We start from the raw sequence: 20,900 nt of genomic DNA on the forward strand, positions 1-20,900 counted from the left end.
CCAAAAATGAAGGAATCCTTCCAGCCACTCACTCACTCACTCTCTCTCTCTCTCTCCCCCCTCATTTGTATCACCACTTTACTGACAAGTGAAAAGAACTGGAAGCCAATGAAAGGGCTTTTTCATGGTGGCGTATGCTGGTGGGTCCCTTTTGAGCACACGGTTCGAAAGGCCTTTTGGACTCCTACAAATACCCACATCCCCCCATTCTTATTGCCATCAAAGCGAGCAGCCTTCAATACTAATTCAGTAATTATATTCTTTGTTATCAAACACCACAACCTCCTCTTGCTCACATCTTCTGCAACCCAGCACCCAGTGGTCTGTCTCTCAGACCTCTGTTGGATGCTGCTGCTGCTTAGCATTCATTTCCTTGCTTGAGGTAACAATAAAACTCCCTTAACAGCCTAGCTATGTCATACTAGTGTATGTTTCTTATGCTACACATGCTTGATCAGTTTTTTCTTGTAGTATAATTTATTTGCCACAATTCCGTACAGGTAATTGGAGAAGATTGTGTTCCTGTTATTTCATCATCATCTTTCAGTGTGTATATATATTTATATCCTGGAGATGTCATCTTTGAGCAAGAGTCTTCGCTTACCTTCTTCAACTCTCGAAGAAGAGAACATGATGGTCCCAAAGAGGCAGGGCATAGTTTCCATTCTTGGGTCTGATGTTGAAGGAAACAAATCTGCTGCAGCTTCTCTAAGGAGAACTCTCTCAGCTGATATGTCCTCCAAGAAATGGCAGGCACAACATGGGTTCTATCCCCTCAAGAAAATTGCATCGTCTGACCATTTCCCGGCCTGTAATATCACAGACTCTTCATCTTCAGAAGATGAGGATTATGAAGACCGGCCTAAAGCGACTGAAGCTCAAGGGAAATTTGATATCTGGAGCTCAATTCAAGAAGACGAGAACAAGAAAGAGGTTGAAAAGCCAGGGCAATTTGATGTGTGGAGCTCAATCTTATCACAGAAAACAAAAGAGGACTCCAAGAATGTTCAACCTTATGTCCACCCTCTTGTTAAGAGATCAGCAAGTTCTTTAAGCGAGAAGAGCCTTGAAATATGCACTGAAAGTCTTGGATCAGAAACTGGTTCTGATGGATTCTCGTCATATCCACCATCAGAGACTGGTGATGCAGAGGAGGACAAAGAAGAAGAGCAAAGACAAGAGAGAGTGACACTAAAGTTTGACACAGAAGATTTGCGAGTAGCCAAGTATAATCTTGCAGCAGCAAATTGCAAGAAATCTCAACCAAGATCATTCCCTCCTCCAATCCCTTCACTATCTACCCGTGATGGGGCTTCTGTACACATGAAGTCTCGTCGCGATAATGGTAGATTGGTTCTTGAAGCTGTTTCTGTTCCTTCACATAAAAACTTCCATGCTCAGCGCCAAGACGGTCGCCTTGTGCTCACCTTTGTCAATACTGTTGATCAAGACGAAGAAGAGAGACAAAAGAACGAAGAAAAGAATGTTATGGGACAGTTTGATTTCGAGTTTGAGAATTCTAAAGATGAAAAGGAGTGTGAAGAAGATGAAGAGGAAGTGGAAGAAGAAATAGAGGAAGATGTGGTGGAGGATGGCGAGAACGAGAGAGGAGGAGACGAGGGGGCGAGGTTTGTGATGGAGGAAGCACCAAAACTGTCAAGTGGGGTGACAAGGGTGCATAGGCTGGCGCTCATGATGGACAAGTCCTCGGTGTTCGCAAATAGAAACCCAACATGGCCTCACAAGTTCAATGACATTGCCAAGTTTGGTGAGGTGGAGCCAATCACCTCCCTGACACAATCACTCCCCCCGCGGCCCCCGGTGGCTCGGATGATACCCTCTTCCCCAGCAGCCACCATGGCAGCCACCGAAGTCACAGCGAAGGCAGCTGCGTCTTTTAATGCTTGTGAGTACTTTTGGAAGCCAAAGTCCATGACAACAACAACATCAGTTCTTAACCCAATTAGCCAAGAAGAAGCATCGTCATTAGGAATCCATGACAACAAATTGGCCCTTTCGAAGAAGTTTGTTCCAGATGAACAACAGGAATTGGTGGTATTGAGAGGGAACAAGGGAGAGTACTTAGTTCCTTTGTTAAAGAGTTGCAAGGAACCCAGGAAGTCACTATTGTTTTGGGAGCCCCATTGCATTGCCACCTCCTGATGGTCCATCCTCATAATCCAAGACTTAATCCCAATCCCCAAATGCAAATCCCAGTCTACTATTACTACAATTATCACTTTATAGATGTATTATTCTATGATGTCCCTTTGTCTCCCTATTTTTCACTTCCACTTCTTGAGGGAAGGTGTTGTGTAGTCAAATAAAGCGTACTCAAGGGAGACAGAATATATACTTTGATTTAGCAGATCAAAGAGAAACAAAAGAAGAGATGACTTGACAGTGTTGTTATACAACCTTTTTTTATCAGCCTGTGCCGTTAATAGATGAACAAAATCTTAGCATCATCTTTGACCTTGGTGGACTGTCTTGTCTGTCTCTAATAAATCACGGTGGGTGGTCTCTCTTTTATTTCATTTTCCTTGCTTTTCCATTTCTTCAGCTAGCCAATGAGCTTTTAGTGTTGGTCTTGTCTGCCCTAACAGTTCTTAGCTTTTGGAACACCATGATCATCCTTGGATGTGGGATGTTGTTGTTTGGCTTAAGGTTATCATTGTGAAGGATATTTCTGATCAATTAATACTACTTCCATATTTTAATCCTATCACCTCTTACTTAATTTGTATTTGGTATTATTGTAGCTTTTATAATTAAAAAAAATTATAATTCATAATTTATTTTCATTAAAGTTTTAAAAGAGAATTTCCAATAAAATTATAATTAACCAATCAAAAGTAAAACTTACATCGCAACACATGATGACACTATAGAAACAAACAAACAAAAACTTGATTGATTCACAATTCTTCTTGAGCAGATGCGAAGTCATTGAAGGTTATGTGATCTCTCAACAATTCCCTGAAGAAGATGGAGGCCCGAGAGCAAGTGATTTTAAGTGTCATGGCTTAATGGCACTATGGAAGCTAGATCAGCAGTTTTGCGAGTTGACACAGTCTACTTATTAAAAAAGATTTTGTAGATGCTCAGTGGGTGCATTGTGGCATGTGAGCATTGTGGCATGTGAGTCATTGCACTGTGAAATATAATAATAAAATGATGATTTTTCTTACAATCCAATCAAAAAGTTACTACAAATTGAACAAAGGAAATAAAGACTTTATACCTTATTTGCCCTTCCAAGCCAAATTTTCTAAACCTGGTTGATGGGGTTAAACAGTGAAATGACTTATTTGACCTTCGACGGGCTCTATCATGTATTTATTTAAACAGTGAAATGACTTATTTGACCTTCTATGCAAAATTTTTACATCTTAAGTTTAGGGATCTTTGTATCTTTTCATATTGGTTTTTTTTAACAACAAAGTTTGTTGAGGAGCTCTTCGGTAATTGATTTTATATAAATATTATTAAAACATGGCTAGATTGTGTGCCATGTGGATTATCTCCATGGTCTTTGGACAGCACATGACATGTGATTTCTAGTATGACATTTCATTCGTCTTGGCCTCCCCTCTATCATGCAGTGTGTTTTCGAAAGGGCTCAAATGAAGTTTTTTTTTTTCCCATCTTTTCCTGTTGATTTTCACATTGACCCTGCAAAATTTAAAAACAACTTTTTAATTTATTATTTTTTTATATTTGGTTTATTTTTTTAATTATTTTTTATTTTATTTAAAATGATTTATGAAATTAGTATAATTTATTTTTTAATTTTACCCTTCTTCAATTTTTCTATATTTTTTTAATTCATATTTATTTTATTAAAATGATTTCTAATTGTTTTGTTTAGTGATTTTGCTTCTTTTGAAGTTTTTTTTCTACCAATTTGATCCTGTTTATTTTAATTGCTATTTATTTCCTTGAAAAATTTTTAAAATTGATATTATTTTCTTATGTCATGCTTCAACATTGAATTTGTTAGAAATTGAACTCATATTTAGAATCTCATTAGCTGTTAGTTTGGAAAATTAACCCAAGTTTAAAAAACTCGTCCGGAGTCACTTTTTTTTCTTTTTGTAAGTTTTTTTTTCAGTTTCATTCCTCGGCATTTATTTAATTGGAAATTAGACTTTGTTTATTTTTTATTTGTTTTTTATAGAATTTTTCACTAATTTTGATAATAACTGGAGTTATCTTAGGTCATTTTATTTATCATTCTCTGTTAATTTAAAAAAATAAAAATTTTATTTTTCAATTATATTAAATTGATGGAATAAATATAAGCATAAGATGTTCATTTTATGAAGTTGTGTTTAATTTGATTTATGGGACATTGCTCTGATAGCAGTGCAGCCTCTCTTGTTATCATTATGAAGCTTTCACAATGATTTTTTAACCATCTAGATAAACTCTTTCTAATATTTAAGCAATGTCCACATCGAAGCAATAGTAGGTCTTTAATGAACTTTTCTTCATTCTTCTTCCAAATATAATACTAGAAGATTAGTTTTTATGGTTAATTATTGTCTTTTTTTTGTTCATGTTATTTGCAATGTATTTTTAAAAATTATATTATTAAATTAATTTAGTTTATTAAACCAAGTTTAGTTAATAATCTAGATCTCATATTTTTTCTTTTTTCTTTTGAAACACTAACATCGCCTTTATATTTTTTTATGTTAGGAAAAAATTAATTAGGGTCGCGACATAGTATAAGCCATCTATCTAGCCAATAACTATAAAAAATAAGAAAATGGAGGTTTGGGAGCAATAAATAACTAGGATTTCTAAGATTTAACACTTGATTTTACAACTAGATAATTAACAAACGTTAAACCAAGTATGGAAAACATTGTATCATGTGAGTGAAAATATTATTCACTATAACAGTGTTTCACATTTTTTATCCTCACACTAAAACATTTAACTCTAACTGGTCGGGAGATTGAAGTATTTTTATAAGGCTTATTAATTATTACCAAATTGATTATATATATCAATTGCAAAATGAAACAACCAAAATGTTCTTGGAAGCAAAAAATTTAAAAATAACACCAAGAGGCAATGTTGTTAAAAGTGTTACCGCATTCTTTTTCTAGTGATGCAGCATATGTTGGCGATAATGGTCTGATTTATTATTAGTGAACCTTTTTTTTTTGTTTTCTCCCCTGAAAATTATAGATTGATCTTTTTGTTGTTAGTGTTTCAACTTTAATCCTAATTCTTTTTATTTTTAATCTTTTTCTTGATCTTTTTGTAAAAGTTCTATTTTTAATTTCATCCTCTCATCCCAATTTGCTATATATATTATTTTATTCTAATTTATTCCTGATTATTTTGATTAATTTTTTTGTGCTTTTTGTTGAATTAATTTTTCTTTTCAATTTCACCCTTCAATTAAAATTTTGTTTTTAATTTTCACTTCAATTTTGATCCTCATTCTTTTTTTTTATCTTTTTGTTCAATTAATTTTTTTAATTCTACCCTCTGATTAAAAAATAAAATTTATTTTGTATGTTAATTTTGATCTTTTTTCTTTTAATTGTTATTTTTTATTTTGAATCATTTTGTGTAATTGATATTCTTTTTCCAAGTTAATCCTTCAATATTTAAATAGTTAGAAATTGGATTTTATGATTTTTTTAGATAAAATATTTCTAGTCTAATTGCCCAAGTCACAGGTTTGAAAAGTTAATATGAATTAACATTATTTTTTATTATTATATCTACTTATTTTCTTTTTAGCTTGTGATTTTTCACATTTTATTTTATATCAAGTTATCTTAATATCATGACCTAGGTTGTAAGATTGATAAATTAACTCAGGTTAAATTATCTTCTTATTCTATGAGTTACAAGTTTGTCATACTAACTCAAGTTGACTCGAACTATTTTTTTATTTTTTTATTTAATTTTATCTTTTCATATTTAATAAGTCGGGGTTTAAGGTACATTGTTTGTCCCCATTTACAAAAAAAAAAAAAAAAAACTCAAGTTATTGTTATCATTTTTTTTTTGTTCATTTGCTCTCATTACCTTTTTTTATCATCTAATTAAATAAAATTTATTTATTTATTTAACCTCATCTAGTCTATGATTTAAGTTGTAGATTTTTTTTCATTCTTCAAAACATATTTGTGCTACATGAACATCATTTTTAAAGCAAAAAAAACACTTTGTGGCAAGTGTGGGTACATGGTTAGTCTTTAAACTAAAATCAGTTATTATCATTATCAAATTCGAATTAAAATTATATTTAGCATTTCTCCAATATTGTTTCATTGTTAATAAAATTGAACATGATTCATATTTAAACCTCCAACACCTTATTCATCCATATAATACAATTTGGTTATAAAGAATAAAATTTATAACGATGATGATGATATTCCAAACTTTTTTATTGTAGTTATTAATTTTTTTTAAAAAAAGGTAATCTTGCATAAATAAAGACAAAAGGGAAAAGAAGAATTAAAATGTCTAATGTTAGTATTATTTATTCATTAGAAACTTTTTAAATAGAAAAACTTTTGGTAGATCTATTATATAGAAAACAAAATATTTTTTTAATTTGTGTTGCAATTTTCAAGAAAAAACTATATCTATAACCATCTTTTAGCATTCTCACTAAAAAAAACAAATGTTATGCATTTGGTTTCTTCTGTCTATAACCTCTACATATTTATTGTATAATTTTAATTAAAAAATGAATGGGATTTCTTATTTTTTATTTAAAAAAATATTATTTAATTGTCAAAAAATAATAACAATAATACCAATGCTATTAAACATCAAACTAAACCGAATGATCTAATCAGAAAATTAAATCAATGAAGCAAGTTATTAAATTACTTTGATGTTTTTGTATTGAATTATATTGTAGAAACAAAAAAAAAATCTACAAATCAAACTCCACCATGTGTCATTTATTATTATTTTTTTACACATGAAAGGATAAAATAAAATTAAAATAAATAATATGAAAAATAAATGGAACTTCATATATTTCTTGGTCAATGAAAAGTTGATACATGAGATGAGATATTTAAAATATCTTGTTATATATACAAGATCTTATAAATAAAGATCAACCAATAAAAAAATGTTATATAATATTAAAAAAGGACCTGAGAGCCCCTACAAACCTCTATAAATAAAGGGTCTCAACCTAGACAAAAAAAAAATGATTCTTAAAGATACAAAATTTTTCTTCAAGACAATTTTTTCAAGCAAGAAAGCTCTCTAAAAAACACTAAAGCCTCTTTCATCTAAGCTTAAAGTTTATAAAGAATGAAACTATATTGGATCAACCAAAAATACCCCATAAAATTTCTTGAACAACACTTTGAAAACAAATCAAAGGTACTCTTCAAATCATCAAATTACCAAATCTCATTTTGCAATACACGCTTAAATTTGTGTTCTTATGAGGCAAATCTTTACAAATAAATTAAATCATCACATATCAAATTTAAGGGAAGAATCAAATAATTGTTTATTCTTTTGAAAGAATATTTTAAATAAAGATTCTACTCATTCATATATATTTAATAAAATTAAATATTTGTACATGCGTGCTTGTCAAATTTTAGGTGTTTAAAATTATGTCTACAAATTTCTAGCGACTACACAAGGGTCATCTATACCTCTCATCTATTCCCTTCAAACAAGAATTTTCAACAACCTCTCAAAGACAAATAGAAAGAACATGATCATCATTGTCACTTCCAAAAGCAGCAAGGCTACTGATACAAGTGGCTGACATACCATTGAAGATTCTTCAACATTGCCATTGAAAACAAAATCTATCACAGAGTTGTATATGCAAACTATGTCAATTCTCAAACTATTATCTACAAGTAACTCCACCAAAAAAGTCAAAGGAATTGCATAGATTTTTCTTAGACACTCAAGGTGACTACTTTGGTAATTCACCCATGGAGACTTCTTCATGTCAATCATCAAGTAAGGCTTTGATTTTTAGCTTCATGTCAATGATGACAACTAAGACAATATCTTTGAAGGATTAAATGATTAACTTAACGAAACTCATAGAAGGGATTTCAACTTCACTCAAGTTAAAAGATCATGAGATAGTAAAGTTGATGAACAAACTCGAAAGCATGAACAAGGAAGGCCAAACTTTGGCAACTAAGGCCATGTAAGTAGATCAATTAAATATCATTAAGGATTTTATAATCAAAGCTATAAGGAATATTCATGGTATTACCAATAGCATTTTCACCACGAATTAATTGAAAGAACTTCTTAAGGATGCCATCATGGACCAAGCAGAAAGTTCAACCTTTATATTTTTATACAAAACCGTATACCTAAATGATCAACCTACTAAGGATACCTTTAAGTTATCAATGACCAAAGTCTCAACAATTCGATGGCAACGAGAATTCAAGGCAATATATGGCTTACTTTATATAGACTTGTAACAATGCAAGAACTAATAATGATCTCATGATAAAACAATTTGTTCATTCATTGAAAATTAATGTCTTTGAATGTTACGCGAGTTTCTTAACCGCTTCTACAACATTTGTCATATGTTCAGTATGGTTGAATTCACGAATGCATGTCAGTGGATGGAAAAGTCTATTATCAACTGCATTCATCGATAGCGAAACCTTAGCCTCAGTTATAAGGATTGACTAACTAAAAATTTTATGTTAGATGTGTGTATTCAAAAGATACATTGGAGACTACACTATATTTTATAATGCATTAAACCAAAATATTTTGAAAAATCAACTACTTAAACACACAACATGGAACTTAGTATTGCTGCAATTGAAAGCTCGTCATTACCTATGCAAAAGCTGAAGATAAATAAACTTAAAGGTCATAGATTCAGAAAGAGTGCTCTAAAGGTCAATGAAAAGCAGTCTTTAGTAATTAACTTTGTTGCCAAAAAGGTACCAACTATAGTTAAGAGGAATAATCGTGCAACATTGACTACTTTTCAAAAAAGTGAAAGAAAAAAGTCATCCATGAAAGAATGACAAGAAAAGGTGTATCCATTCCCATATTTAGCATACTAAATGATTTGCTTGAGGTAAATTGACTCAGACATATCTAGCATACTAAATGATTTGCTTGAGGTAAATCTCATCGAGTTGCCAATGGTAAAATGTCTCAAAAAGGCGAACCAAGTAGACAATCCAAATTATTATAAATATCATTACTTGATCAATCACTCCATAGAGAAATATTTTGTGTTAAAAAAACAAGATCATGAGGTTATATAAGAATAAGGACATCATTTTTTATGAAAAAAGAACAGCTTTTAACACCACAAATATCATAAATTCAGGTCCACATCAATCACTCCTTATAATAATTTTTGGCTTCCTTAAACCAATGGAACTTGATGTTCTTTTACCTACAAGCTTCACTAGATTCCTAAATTAAGCTTTGTGTATAACCCTTATACCTTAAGTTAGTGACTTAAAGCTTAATTTATCTGATGATAGTGACAATAAAGGATGGACTTTAGTCACTCATAAAAGAGGGGTAAAGAAAGGCACTCGTATGATAAAGCTAACTATAATATGAATCTTAATGGTGAAGAAGGCAATTGATGAGCTGATACATTGAAAGATACGTTGAAAACCCATAGCAATTAGATAAGAGGTTTTTCCAACTCAAAGCTTCAAAAAACTCAAGGTTGATGAAGCTGAGAATACATCAAGTTGAGAATGATGGAAAATCTATCTATAAATTGTTGTTAGGTTGATGAAGAGAAAACTTCTATTAAAGAAACCATGGAAGAAAGCCATAATGACTCTCCAAACTTGTCTCGTGGTGTATGCACCACGTAGATAGCTATTAATGATGAAGACTTATTATTTATATTCAAACTTTATAATCATTTTTTTATCAAAAGATACGTCGTCAAAAAGATGGTGAATTGTTTTTTAGTAGATGATGGTTCAACTATCAATATACTACCTTTTAAAACCATAAAAATAGCTTGAAATTTCTATAGATAAACTCTTCCCAAGACATATGATGATTCAATGCTTTAATCAATGAGGGAAAAACATTATAGGAAAGATAAGACTTGTGATACATATGAAATGTATGGTGTCCAATGCATTTTTTTACATCATAGATGTCAAAACTACTTATAACTTACAACATGTTACTTGAATGACCATGGATATATGAAAATGGTATTGTCTCTTCAACACTCCATCAATGCTTTAAGTATTGTCAAAATGGATAAATGAGAAAGATAGTGGTGGATATCGACCCTTTTACTATAGTTGAAGCCCACTTTGTCAACACCAAGTTCTTTTTGAAGTCAGTTACGATGGGAGAACATTTGACCATTAAAATGAGAGAAAAGTTGACTCTAAAAGCTTAAAAAGGCATAAGTCATTGACAAATGAAAGAGTGACTCCTCCAATAAAGAATAAAGAAAAAGAAAAGATAGTGGAAAACTTTGTTGATAATAAGGTATCATGTAAAGCCAATGTACTAAGATATATCCTAGTATCAACAAGAAAAAAGGGTCATTCTTATTTTACCAAGGATGAATAGAAGATCACTAAAGGCATTGAAAACTTGACCTTTCTAACTACTAATCTCGCATTAATCAAGGTCTCAGGACCTTTATTAAAAGGGTTTATTCATCAAACTAAGTCAGTGGTTATAAATCTTGAAAGACTCCCTAATAAATGGTTGAATGGCTTTGATCCTAATGTTTATAAGCTTCTAGCCAAGGCTATTTATAATTGTGTAGATGTTAGTAAATTAGCAAAAGATAGTGATATGACCTGAACTAAAGGTAAACAAGTTTCTACAAAGACTTGGAGAAAGAAGAAAACTTCCAGCGAAACTTCAAGAGATGGTTTTGGGTATGAATCTTCTACGCTGCTTCATTTTAAAACTAAAAAAAGGCCTCACAATATATAAATCTGGAAAAAGTGAAAGATAAATAGCAAAGTCATCCTACACTTCTTAGAGTTTAAGTTTGGGATCATCTTGATGTGACTATGACTCGTGCTTCAGTCTTTGATAGAATTGGAACCCAAAAGAGTGAAATAACTCTGAAATAAATGTTAGTCTTCACAGGACTTGGATTACCCAAATCAAAAGATGATAAATATTGTTATCCATTTTTGGATTCTCACACAAAAAATAACAAAATACAAAAAAATATGTATCAAAAAATATATATTGGGAAGGAATCCAAAAAATAATGGAAGTGAGAAAATATAATACAATGCATCATTAACCCATGTAACGAACTTTCGACTAATGACTCGCAGATTAATTGGTCTTAAGACATTAAGTGTTGAGACACCTCTTCGAGCTTAATAACTCAGGTTGCAAATACTAATAGTGTAATGATTGATTTCCTTAAACTTTTCTCCTCAACTCATGTATCAAGTGTTGGGCCAATAACTCCCAAGTCAGTTGACTTTAGGGTATTAAGTGTTAAAACACTCATTCGAATTTAATTGTTTAGGTTAGGGAGGCTACGAAACCAAACTTATTTATGTTTTTATTATCATCATTTATTTATTTTGCAAATTATATATTACCCATTTCCTTTAGTTGTTACATTTAACAAAAGAACATAAATAATATAATAATCTAATTTATAACCCACAATCATATGTTAAAGTGTGTATGTGTATGAAAATAAAGGTTTAAGAATGCTTGTTAAATGAGTATATAAGCAGAATCAAGTAATAACAATTCGAGAGCTTGTAAATCTAAATATTTCAAGAGAAGTATGTGATAGACCTTGTTATCAATATTGCAAATAAATATTGAAAAATATTTACTAAGATGCGTCTCAAGAATCAATAAAATTTTTCCTTACTCTATCATTATAATAATAACAGTTTTATAAATGGTTTATAAAATAGAAAATATAATTAATTTTTTTAAATATCAACAATTACCTTTTTTCTCCATAATTAAAATGATATATTGTCCTATTGAATAATAATAAACCTTGACAGGTTATGCACCATCCACCATAAATTTATGGCATGCCATGCATTTGTAAAAAATATTAAAATAAAAAAATAACATGCACCCAAAAGATAGGAATGTCAATTTAATTTTAACTTGAATATTGAAATAAAAATAAATAATTTTTTATAATTATTCTATTTAATAAATAATAAATATTATTTAATAGTTATTATCTAAATATATAAATTAACTTGGGTATTCAATAATTATTATCTAAATATATAAATTAACTTGGGATAATAAATAATAAATGCTGATCTAATAGATAGTAGATGGTGTCAAATTTAATAAAAATATTATATAAATATACATGTTAAACATTTATATTCATTCAATTCCATATGCTATTTACATCTTAATATTAACATAATACATCCACATGTATGCGTGTTTGTGTATAACATTTATAATTTTATTATTTAATATATTTACACACACATACACTTCAATTTTATATATTATTATTTTATATTTTATTAATTAATAGTTAATAGTTATAAAATGAATAATAATAAAAATACCTCAATTCTTATGAATAAAATAAATATCTATTTTTTTAACTTCATAAATAATTTATAAGGTATAAATATAAATAAACCCCACCAATGTCTACTCGCTGCCATCTCTACAAAAGGAACCGAACACCAGATTTCCACAGCAAATCCGCGACCTCAATTGGATTTATGTTCGGTCCAATAATGACAATATTGTATGAAGTTTTTTTTTTTTTTTTCCGGCCGGGAATTACGAGGCCGTAAATTACGAGTCATCAAAATATTTGGAGGAGGAAGAAAATATAAGTGTTGGATTTTCGAAATTAAGAGGTCCCTATTGTTCATTGAGTCACTCATTTTAAACTATAGCCACAATTGGGTCCTTCATAGTTTGGATTTATAACAAATTCAACCTCTCCCTAGGTCAATTATTATTAAAAATGATAATTTGCTAAATTTTCTGGTGTTGTACCGTTAACTTAATGGAGATTAGTTAAAAGAAAATTGAAAAAATAATTATGGATGACTATTCATTTGTCACATTTCTAGTATATTTTTATTGGAAACCAAAATTAATTTACTTGCATTACCTATTATCTAATTTTGATATTTATACTGGATTTATCTGGTATTCATTACTTAAATAATTTTTATTAGTATTATTAAACTTGATATGGCTTAGCTCCGTGGATTAATCAAAATTTTAATTCAGCCTAGGTTTTAAAAAAATTGAATAAAAGTTAATTCAATAAATCAACTTATCCAGTATAAATTCATATATAATTTTTTTAAAATGATATTATTTTAATTTTTTTATAAAATAATATCATTTTAATCAATCAAATTAAATCACATAACTTATGACTCAAGCTATAATTAGGTTAAGTTTAATATATTTGTTATTTGTTATTTATTATTTAATATAACATAAAGAATTTTCATTGGATTCATATTTATTAGAGGTTGTTTGGAATAAATTCCCTGCTATAATTGAATCCAATTTATAATTAAGTTGAAGTTATATTTTAGAAGAGATAGAATTTAAATAATTTTGCTTTTTATATTACTTCCATACCCTTCATTTTATTTTCTCAAATGTCTCTAAAAAAAAGGATATGGGTAAATAACTATTTTAAAAAAACTAGTTTTAATATTAAATTTTTTTATTTGAAATTATAGATCAAAGGGGTTAACTTCTAATTTATTTGTGTACAATTTTTAAAGATTAAATTTTATTTAAAATTCAATTCTTAACCTTCAAAATAATTCCAAATATTAGTTTCCATTAAAAGAATTCAAGGTTTCGAAAATGTTATTAGAAGAAACTAATTTTGCATTAAAATTAAAAGGATTCAATTGCATTTTGTGGAACCATAGGGTCGAAAATGACTCAATCACTGAATCACAGGGACCTCCACCAACGAAAAACCTAGAAAAGATAGATAGAGAAGCACGAAACAAGGGAACGACCATACAGCGGGGAAGAAAGAGAGAGAGTAAAAGCAGCTAAAAGCGAGCGCTATGGGAGAAGCAAGCTCCACCACCGCCTACGATGATATGCTTCTCAAGAGCTTCTTCGCTGAAGTCAGCGAAGTCGAGCGAGATAACGAAGTCACCAGGTCTCTCTCTCTGTAATTAATTAATTCTATTTATGTGTATATACATGCATTTGAATCGTAATTGGCGTTTTAATTAGGGTTTATGATTTTGAACCAAAACTGTATCTATCTACTTGCCTGTGATTTGGATATTGCCTTTTCTTTTCTTTTCTCTTCTTTTCGATCGATTGATTATTTGATGTGTTAATTATAGAGATTAAATTGTGAATTTTGTGCTTGAATATTATTTTTTTACTTCAATTTATTAATTCACTCATGTAATGTTAATTTTTGAGAAATAAACATTTGATTTACTTGAATTCATTTAATTAATTTTTAAAGATCGATGATATTATTTCAGTGATTGAATGATCTTTGAACATATCATCGTAATCTGTTGTAAAATAATGCTCCATTGGAATGTTTAGAAAGAGATGGTTTAGGAAATTTGGAGAAGTTGAACAAAAAAGAGTTGAAATCTTCTACATTGAGAAACCCTTGAAACAACTCAGGGTTTTTGTAAAGTTTTCTTCTTCTTTGTTTTTTTTTTTATTTAGTATTTTGAAAAGTATCCATTGATTGATTCATCTCCATCTTTCATCTCAATAAGTTATACTGATTTGCATTATCATAGAAGCAAATATGTCATTGGTGAGGAAGGGAAGGGAAGGAAATCCATTTGATAGCATTTGATGCTATTTAGATACTATTTCCTTGTGTAATGTTTAAATTGGAAACTTCTCATTCTATTTCTGTTCTAATTTATTTTTGTCTCCTTGGAAAAATTTTATAACTCTTTAGGATTCTTTCATGCTTCAAGTTAAACCCATTTGAATATCTAAATTTACCATTTGAAGCATCTCCAGAGGATGTCAAAAAGCAGTATCGTAAGGTAATTATTCTCTTCTAGGTGATGGGATTTACTGTTTTACTATTGTGTTCATTATTTAGCAACTTATTCACAATTTCACATGCTTTGTGTGTAATTTCATGCAGTTATCTTTGTTGGTTCATCCTGATAAGTGCAAGCATCCACAAGCAAAAGAAGCTTTTGGTGGTAAATTTTTCTATTCATTATATCTTGCATGGTTTGTGAGAACATGAATATTGTGACTGGCTCGTTATCTTTTATCATATTGATTTTCTTTTCACAAACTGGAAATACAAATTCTTGCGTTGACTTGAAAAGATGTCAACTCCAACTTAAGGTCTTCTGCCATGTTTTGGACAAATCAAGTTTAGACCTGGAATACTGTATCTGGCCAAATATTTTAAACCAAACTCGATCCAGATCCAGCCTAGCGTGAACTTAGCTCAATCCATCATATTAGTAGAACTGTACATATTGAGAAAACCTGGCTAACGCAATAGCAACTGTTATTTCCAGACATGAAGTGTAGATAAATTACAGGAAGTTGTAATTTTTATAATTCGCAGTGATATGATTTCTTCGGCATAATGAAACTGGCAGTGTGAAGGTGCATCATGATTTGAAGTAAAGAGGAGATAGTAAATGATGGCATATTTATGGTAATTTGATTTTCTCTTGGTGTTGTGGTTGAAAAATGGACCTGAAAATGTTAGATTTTGTATCCAGATAAACTTATTGCTTTATGGAAGACTAGCCTTGGACCTTTGGTAAAGCTCTTAGAAGCTATATGCACAACTGACAAACACAACTGACAAACAATAAGTCTCCTTCTTCAAAAAGATGAAAATTAGGAAATAATTAAGAATATACTTCCTATTGAGATTAAATTAAGATAGATGTGATCTACCTCCACAAAAATATTCTTCTGTCTTTTAGCCACAGTGATGCAAGAGAGTTATTGTGCCAGAAGACTTAAAGGATTGCAAGTGATATGAATTGGTCTAAAGCAGAAAATCAGAAAATTGAAGAATGACCTCACTGGCGCTGTTACAGGTTTTAGACTTTGGTTATGCTATGCTCGACTTAACTCTGATCTTTAAGGAGACTATCATTCCAATGTGTTGTGTATTTGATGGTTGTTTGTAATTTGTGATGAACTGTTTCCGGATGGCTTTTTGATTGGTAATCCATGTATCATGTGAACAGATAAGGAATAACAATCATAACCATATGGGTGCATTAAGTATTGATACATAACTTGGAAATTTTTTTCTTCTGGAAGCATACTTTAATGGCTCACTCACTTGGCATCATTAACTTGTGAGCAGCATTGGCAAAAGCCCAGCAACTCTTACTTGAAGAACAAGAAAGAGATTATGTTCTTACCCAGGTTAATGCAGCAAAAGGTTAGTGCTAGAGATTTGATGGTTTACTTTCCCCCTAATGTTTTAATGGATTGCATATGATTTTTTGTGGAAACAAAAAGGCAAATGTTAATGGTGATTTCATGTTTGTTTATGCATCTTGTTTATTTTCCTATCCCCTTTCTTTGTTGCTAGAGCATATATCGTGTATGTATCATCTGTCTTATGTGGCAGACACATTTGGTCCTTAATTAAGATGTATTTGCATTTTCCAAGTTGATATGAGAATTGCTACTTCTGTAGCCACATTTGAAGGGGTACATGCTGAAATATCCAAAAGCATGGGCATTGTGTTTTCTATGTTTATTGTCCTCTGCATGCTGAATTAGTGCATTCCTGATGTTGAATTTCAGCATATCTGTTCACACTGTCTATTCTTTCTTTTCTTCTTTTTTTTTTTAATTTTTCAAATTGATTTTTATGAAGAGCTTATAAATAATGTAATTGGAATTTGCAGAAGAACTTCGAGCAAAGAGAAAGAAGCAGTTGAAGAAAGATACAGCCTCCAAAATAAAGTCATTGGTTGACGAGGTCTGTGAGGTTTTAATTAAATATTTGTCATTGATTGCTTCTTGTATTTGTGCCAATGGATCATTCTTGATGTAGAATTAACATGAAATATCTTTTAGGTTGGATACTAGAGGTTTCGAGCAAATGATTAAATTACATATTCAACACCCATCTCCCCAATTTATCCCAAAAAAAAAACAGAGAAGATTTGGTAACTACAGTCACTGCAAAACTTTCTCAATTCCTTCTAGTTGTCAAACACTTAAAATGAGAGGTGTCTGTCAAGTTTTACTTGGCAGTAGAAAATCTGAAGAGTTATTGATCAAAGCCAGAAACTTGTGGGTAGCTCTTGTGATTTTGCTATGCCCTAGGCAATGTTGAGCATTTACCTTAAATAAAATGCTACTAAAAAAAATGTTATCATTGTTGCTAAAGTTTCTCAAGGTAAAACAATACTTGTAGAGAATAAACAATGATTGCCTTAGCTTCAAAAAAGAGAATTGACAGTGGTTTTGCAAATTACTTATTTCAAAAATCAAAAGCTAAAAATTTACATGCAATCAATATCTTTTTTAGTGTGGAATTTGTGTTGCTGGTATTCATTTGAGTGCTGATTCTCATCTTACCATATTGTCTTCCTTACTCCCCCTTCCATCTCTTAGACCTAAAGTGTTACCTGTATTGTTTATTGCCATTTTGAAGTCAAATTGAGTGAAATTTTTTTCTCAAATCGACATTTACTGAATTCTTTGTGAATATACTGAAGAAAATTTCTATCTGATAGTTTCATTAATCTTGATTTAGCATCCTTTACTTTTAATTATTTTGCCATGTTTGTTTGGAGTTCCTGGTACCTATTGAAGGATTTATGTTTTTTGGTTCAAAGAAAGTAGTTACTGCACTGGCATTTGTTGTCAACCACAACTTGCCCATCTATGGAACCGAGCCTCTATTTTCTCCTTTTATTTTGAGGGTCATATGTTGAATTCTTTCCTCTTATGTGAACAGGGAAAATATGATCAACAATATGAACAATCAGAGGAGTTCCAGCGGGAGCTCAAATTGAAGGTTCGAGAAATATTAACCGACCAAGAATGGCGGAGGAGGAAAATGCAGATGAGGGTATGTTGAAAGATCAGTTATTTTCTCCTTTGCTACCTGTGTTCTTGTTTAAAGTTGTGCATTTTCATGATCCTCTTTCTTGTCATTTAGATATCAGAAGAGGAAGGTAGATTGAAGAAGGATGAAGAAGAACAAAAGGAGATGTGGAAAAGAAAGCGTGAGCATGAGGAGCAGTGGGAAGGAACAAGAGAAAAGAGGGTTTGTTCTACTTTTTTTTTTCCAAGTTTAATTTCCTTTGGCGAACCTTTGAAACTTATGAGTTTAAACTTTATTTCCTTGATTATATGCTTGTTCAATTTTCCAATGCCTAAGGGTTACAATATCTGATAGATCCAAGCTCTTGACAAATATTGTTCAACAAGTGCATGAATTGTAATGTCTTGTTGCATATAAAATTTGAATTCATATTTCTAAGCTGTTGTTTTGTATCATTGCGGTTTTCTATTATTTTTTGTAAAAAAAAAAGAAAGAAATAAAGAAATAAAACAAGTTTGGTGGTATTATTGTCTTTATTTATTTATATATTTAATTTTCATGAACTATTTTGAAAATGAAAACAGGTTTTCTAGACAACAAAAGGTGATTTTCTGTTTGGATTTTTCATATATAAGATATCATCCCCTCCATTCTTTTCTCTTGTCTTTTGAAAATCTCCCCATGTCATTTTTACTACATACTAATCAGGAGAGTAAAATGTTTAGAGCTTTTCCGATCGAATAATTTTGATAGCAACTTTCTATAAAATTCACTTGGTAGCTGGTAGATCTACTCATGAAAGAAAATTGAAAAGGTTGATTAACTTTTATACTGTAAAACTGGATGTGGATGGGCATAGGTGATAAGGTCCTCCAGTTGTTAGATCAAAGGAGTGAAAATAAGATGCGATTTGGCATGTTGTGGTTCCTGCGAAGATCATCACTTTTACCCATTTAAATGATGCTTCCGGCCATCTTAAAATACCTCTCTATTCTGTTCCTTTCACCATTAAAACTTAGTTTACGAGGCATACCATGGCCATTAGAGATGAGAAAGGGGCTATGCAGTTTGTTATTCATGCTCATCTTCATGTCTTAGTCTACGTCCATATTTAAACCACATCAGCAGCAAATTTACAATGATTCATTTTGAAGTCTTAGAACTCAAATACAAAATATCAGAAATTTGCAGTTTCCCTGGTTGATGAGTGGATGTTTATGATATCTACATGCAGTCGTGCACACCACTGCTTTTGTTGTTGTCTTCCTTGTGTATACTTTGAATCACATTTTTTATTATTTTCCTTCTGCCTTCCCTCAAAGTAGAATGGTATATATATTGAGAAGTGTTTGCTCTGCCAATTAGAGATTTTTAGCTTTACATCATTATGTAGCATCACTTTGATTATTATTGCCATTGTTGGTCATCATCAGGTTTCAAGCTGGAGAGATTTTATGAAGACAGGAAAGAAGGTGAGACTATATACTGATTTTGCTGAGCGTAGATGAGAAACAGTTTCTACTATTTTTTTCAAGTAAGCAATAAAACCAGGGGTGAAACTTTGTTTCCTTTTAATTTGTTTGCAGGGAAAAAAGGGAGAGATTCGACCACCTAAACTCAAGACCGAGGATCCCAACAAGTCTTATGTTCAAAGGCCAGTAAAGCGAGGTTAATTGGCATGATATCGTCTACTCTTGATAGCTGTGACATTAACAACAGAGTTTCCTGGGAGTTGAAGGAAGCTCTGGAAGGAGGTTTAAAATTGTATCAGTCCAAGTCGTGCCTGTATAAAGGACACGATTATAGTGGATAATAGGGTTTCGCGGAGCATTGTCTTATGCCTTCAGTTGAAACCAAATCCTCGGTCAGGCTTTTCAGATCTCGATTGTCAGAGGATAAAATTACGGACACAATATATCACTTTACTGATTTTAGAAGGCTAAATGGTTAGCTATTAATGTATTTTAGTTTCCCTTGAGCATATGAAACATGTGCCAGGCGTATGCTTATCTTCTTTGTGTGCTGTGAATATTAGAATTATTACGGTATTTGTGTGAAATTACAATTATTGCGGCATTTGCTTGACTTGACGAAACAACGCTGGTAATGTGGATGTGGAACACTATGCTTGAAAATCTGCAATAATGGTTACCCTGAAAGATAATTATCAGAACCGCCTTTTACATGGTTATGCCTCGGGTTTTCTTTTCTTTTTAATCCTTACAATGTCAGAATTAAGTAAGATAGATTGGCATGCCAGGCTTATTTGTGACTGATCCTGCCTTATTTGAAGAGGATTACTTCATGATGAAGTTGAAAGCATGGTTTTTAAACGTAATCTGGGGAAGTCTTGGGGGTCACCCGGGTCAACTTTTTATATATACATATATATAAAGTAAAAATAATATTACTTTGAGAGAGAATAAAAAAGAGAAGTCAAATGGGTTGTTACGGGGTTACGAGTCAACTTAAGTTCTTAATCAAGTTAATTTTTATTTTTGTTGAAATCTGGTCCAGTCTAAATCTTAGGTCATGGTTCAATTTGTTGGGTTGAGTTTTAAAATGGTGGTTGACCATGATGGTAAACTTGTGTTATCAATATAGAATTATTCCTCGAAACAAGTATTTCAAGATTGTGGAAGCTATACGACCACGAGGTAAATTATGAGAGTCATGACTTGGACTGATGTAGTGTAGTAGTATATGACACGCGAGACTCGACAACCGTAAAACACATCGATCTAATACATTCAAACAAAAACACTCGCCTCTAACCAGCCCCTTGCAAGGATCATAGCTTGATCAAGGAGTCTATTTTGTCTCTGGTTGGTTTTAATGTCAGCTTAGCTTGAGTTAGTGCTGCTGCTGTTAACATGGA

The 20,900-nt window shown here is 31.2% G+C and overlaps 2 protein-coding genes across 2 annotated transcripts; both read left to right on the forward strand.

Annotated features, from left to right (window-relative positions):
- The first annotated feature begins 202 nt into the window (after positions 1-202).
- LOC105139734 (protein FAF-like, chloroplastic) lies at positions 203-2,537 on the forward strand. The gene is made up of 2 exons (XM_011046293.1): positions 203-382; positions 501-2,537. Exon 2 carries the CDS (start codon positions 574-576, stop codon positions 2,161-2,163), a length of 1,590 nt encoding a protein of 529 aa, XP_011044595.1. The 5' UTR covers positions 203-382; positions 501-573; the 3' UTR covers positions 2,164-2,537.
- Positions 2,538-13,971: 11,434 nt separating this feature from the next.
- LOC105139735 (dnaJ homolog subfamily C member 8-like) lies at positions 13,972-20,142 on the forward strand. The gene is made up of 9 exons (XM_011046294.1): positions 13,972-14,140; positions 14,921-15,011; positions 15,116-15,176; positions 16,319-16,396; positions 16,872-16,945; positions 17,933-18,046; positions 18,137-18,244; positions 19,456-19,494; positions 19,609-20,142. The coding sequence occupies exons 1-9, from the start codon at positions 14,043-14,045 to the stop codon at positions 19,693-19,695; spliced, it is 750 nt and encodes a 249-aa protein (XP_011044596.1). The 5' UTR covers positions 13,972-14,042; the 3' UTR covers positions 19,696-20,142.
- Positions 20,143-20,900: the final 758 nt, after the last annotated feature.

Source organism: Populus euphratica, unplaced genomic scaffold (assembly GCF_000495115.2).
Source record: "Populus euphratica unplaced genomic scaffold, PopEup_1.0 scaffold122.1, whole genome shotgun sequence".
Classification (NCBI taxonomy): Eukaryota; Viridiplantae; Streptophyta; class Magnoliopsida; order Malpighiales; family Salicaceae; genus Populus; species Populus euphratica.

What these genes read in the sequence shown, in the direction of transcription:
- LOC105139734 (XM_011046293.1), top strand. Translation starts at nt 574, where the DNA reads ATGTCATCTTTGAGCAAGAGTCTTCGCTTACCTTCTTCAACTCTCGAA.
- LOC105139735 (XM_011046294.1), top strand. Translation starts at nt 14,043, where the DNA reads ATGGGAGAAGCAAGCTCCACCACCGCCTACGATGATATGCTTCTCAAG. An exon ending in TCAAAAAGCAGTATCGTAAG is followed by an intron (nt 15,012 to 15,115) that starts GTAATTATTCTC and finishes AATTTCATGCAG; the next exon opens with TTATCTTTGTTGGTTCATCC. An exon ending in GGAGGAAAATGCAGATGAGG is followed by an intron (nt 18,047 to 18,136) that starts GTATGTTGAAAG and finishes CTTGTCATTTAG; the next exon opens with ATATCAGAAGAGGAAGGTAG.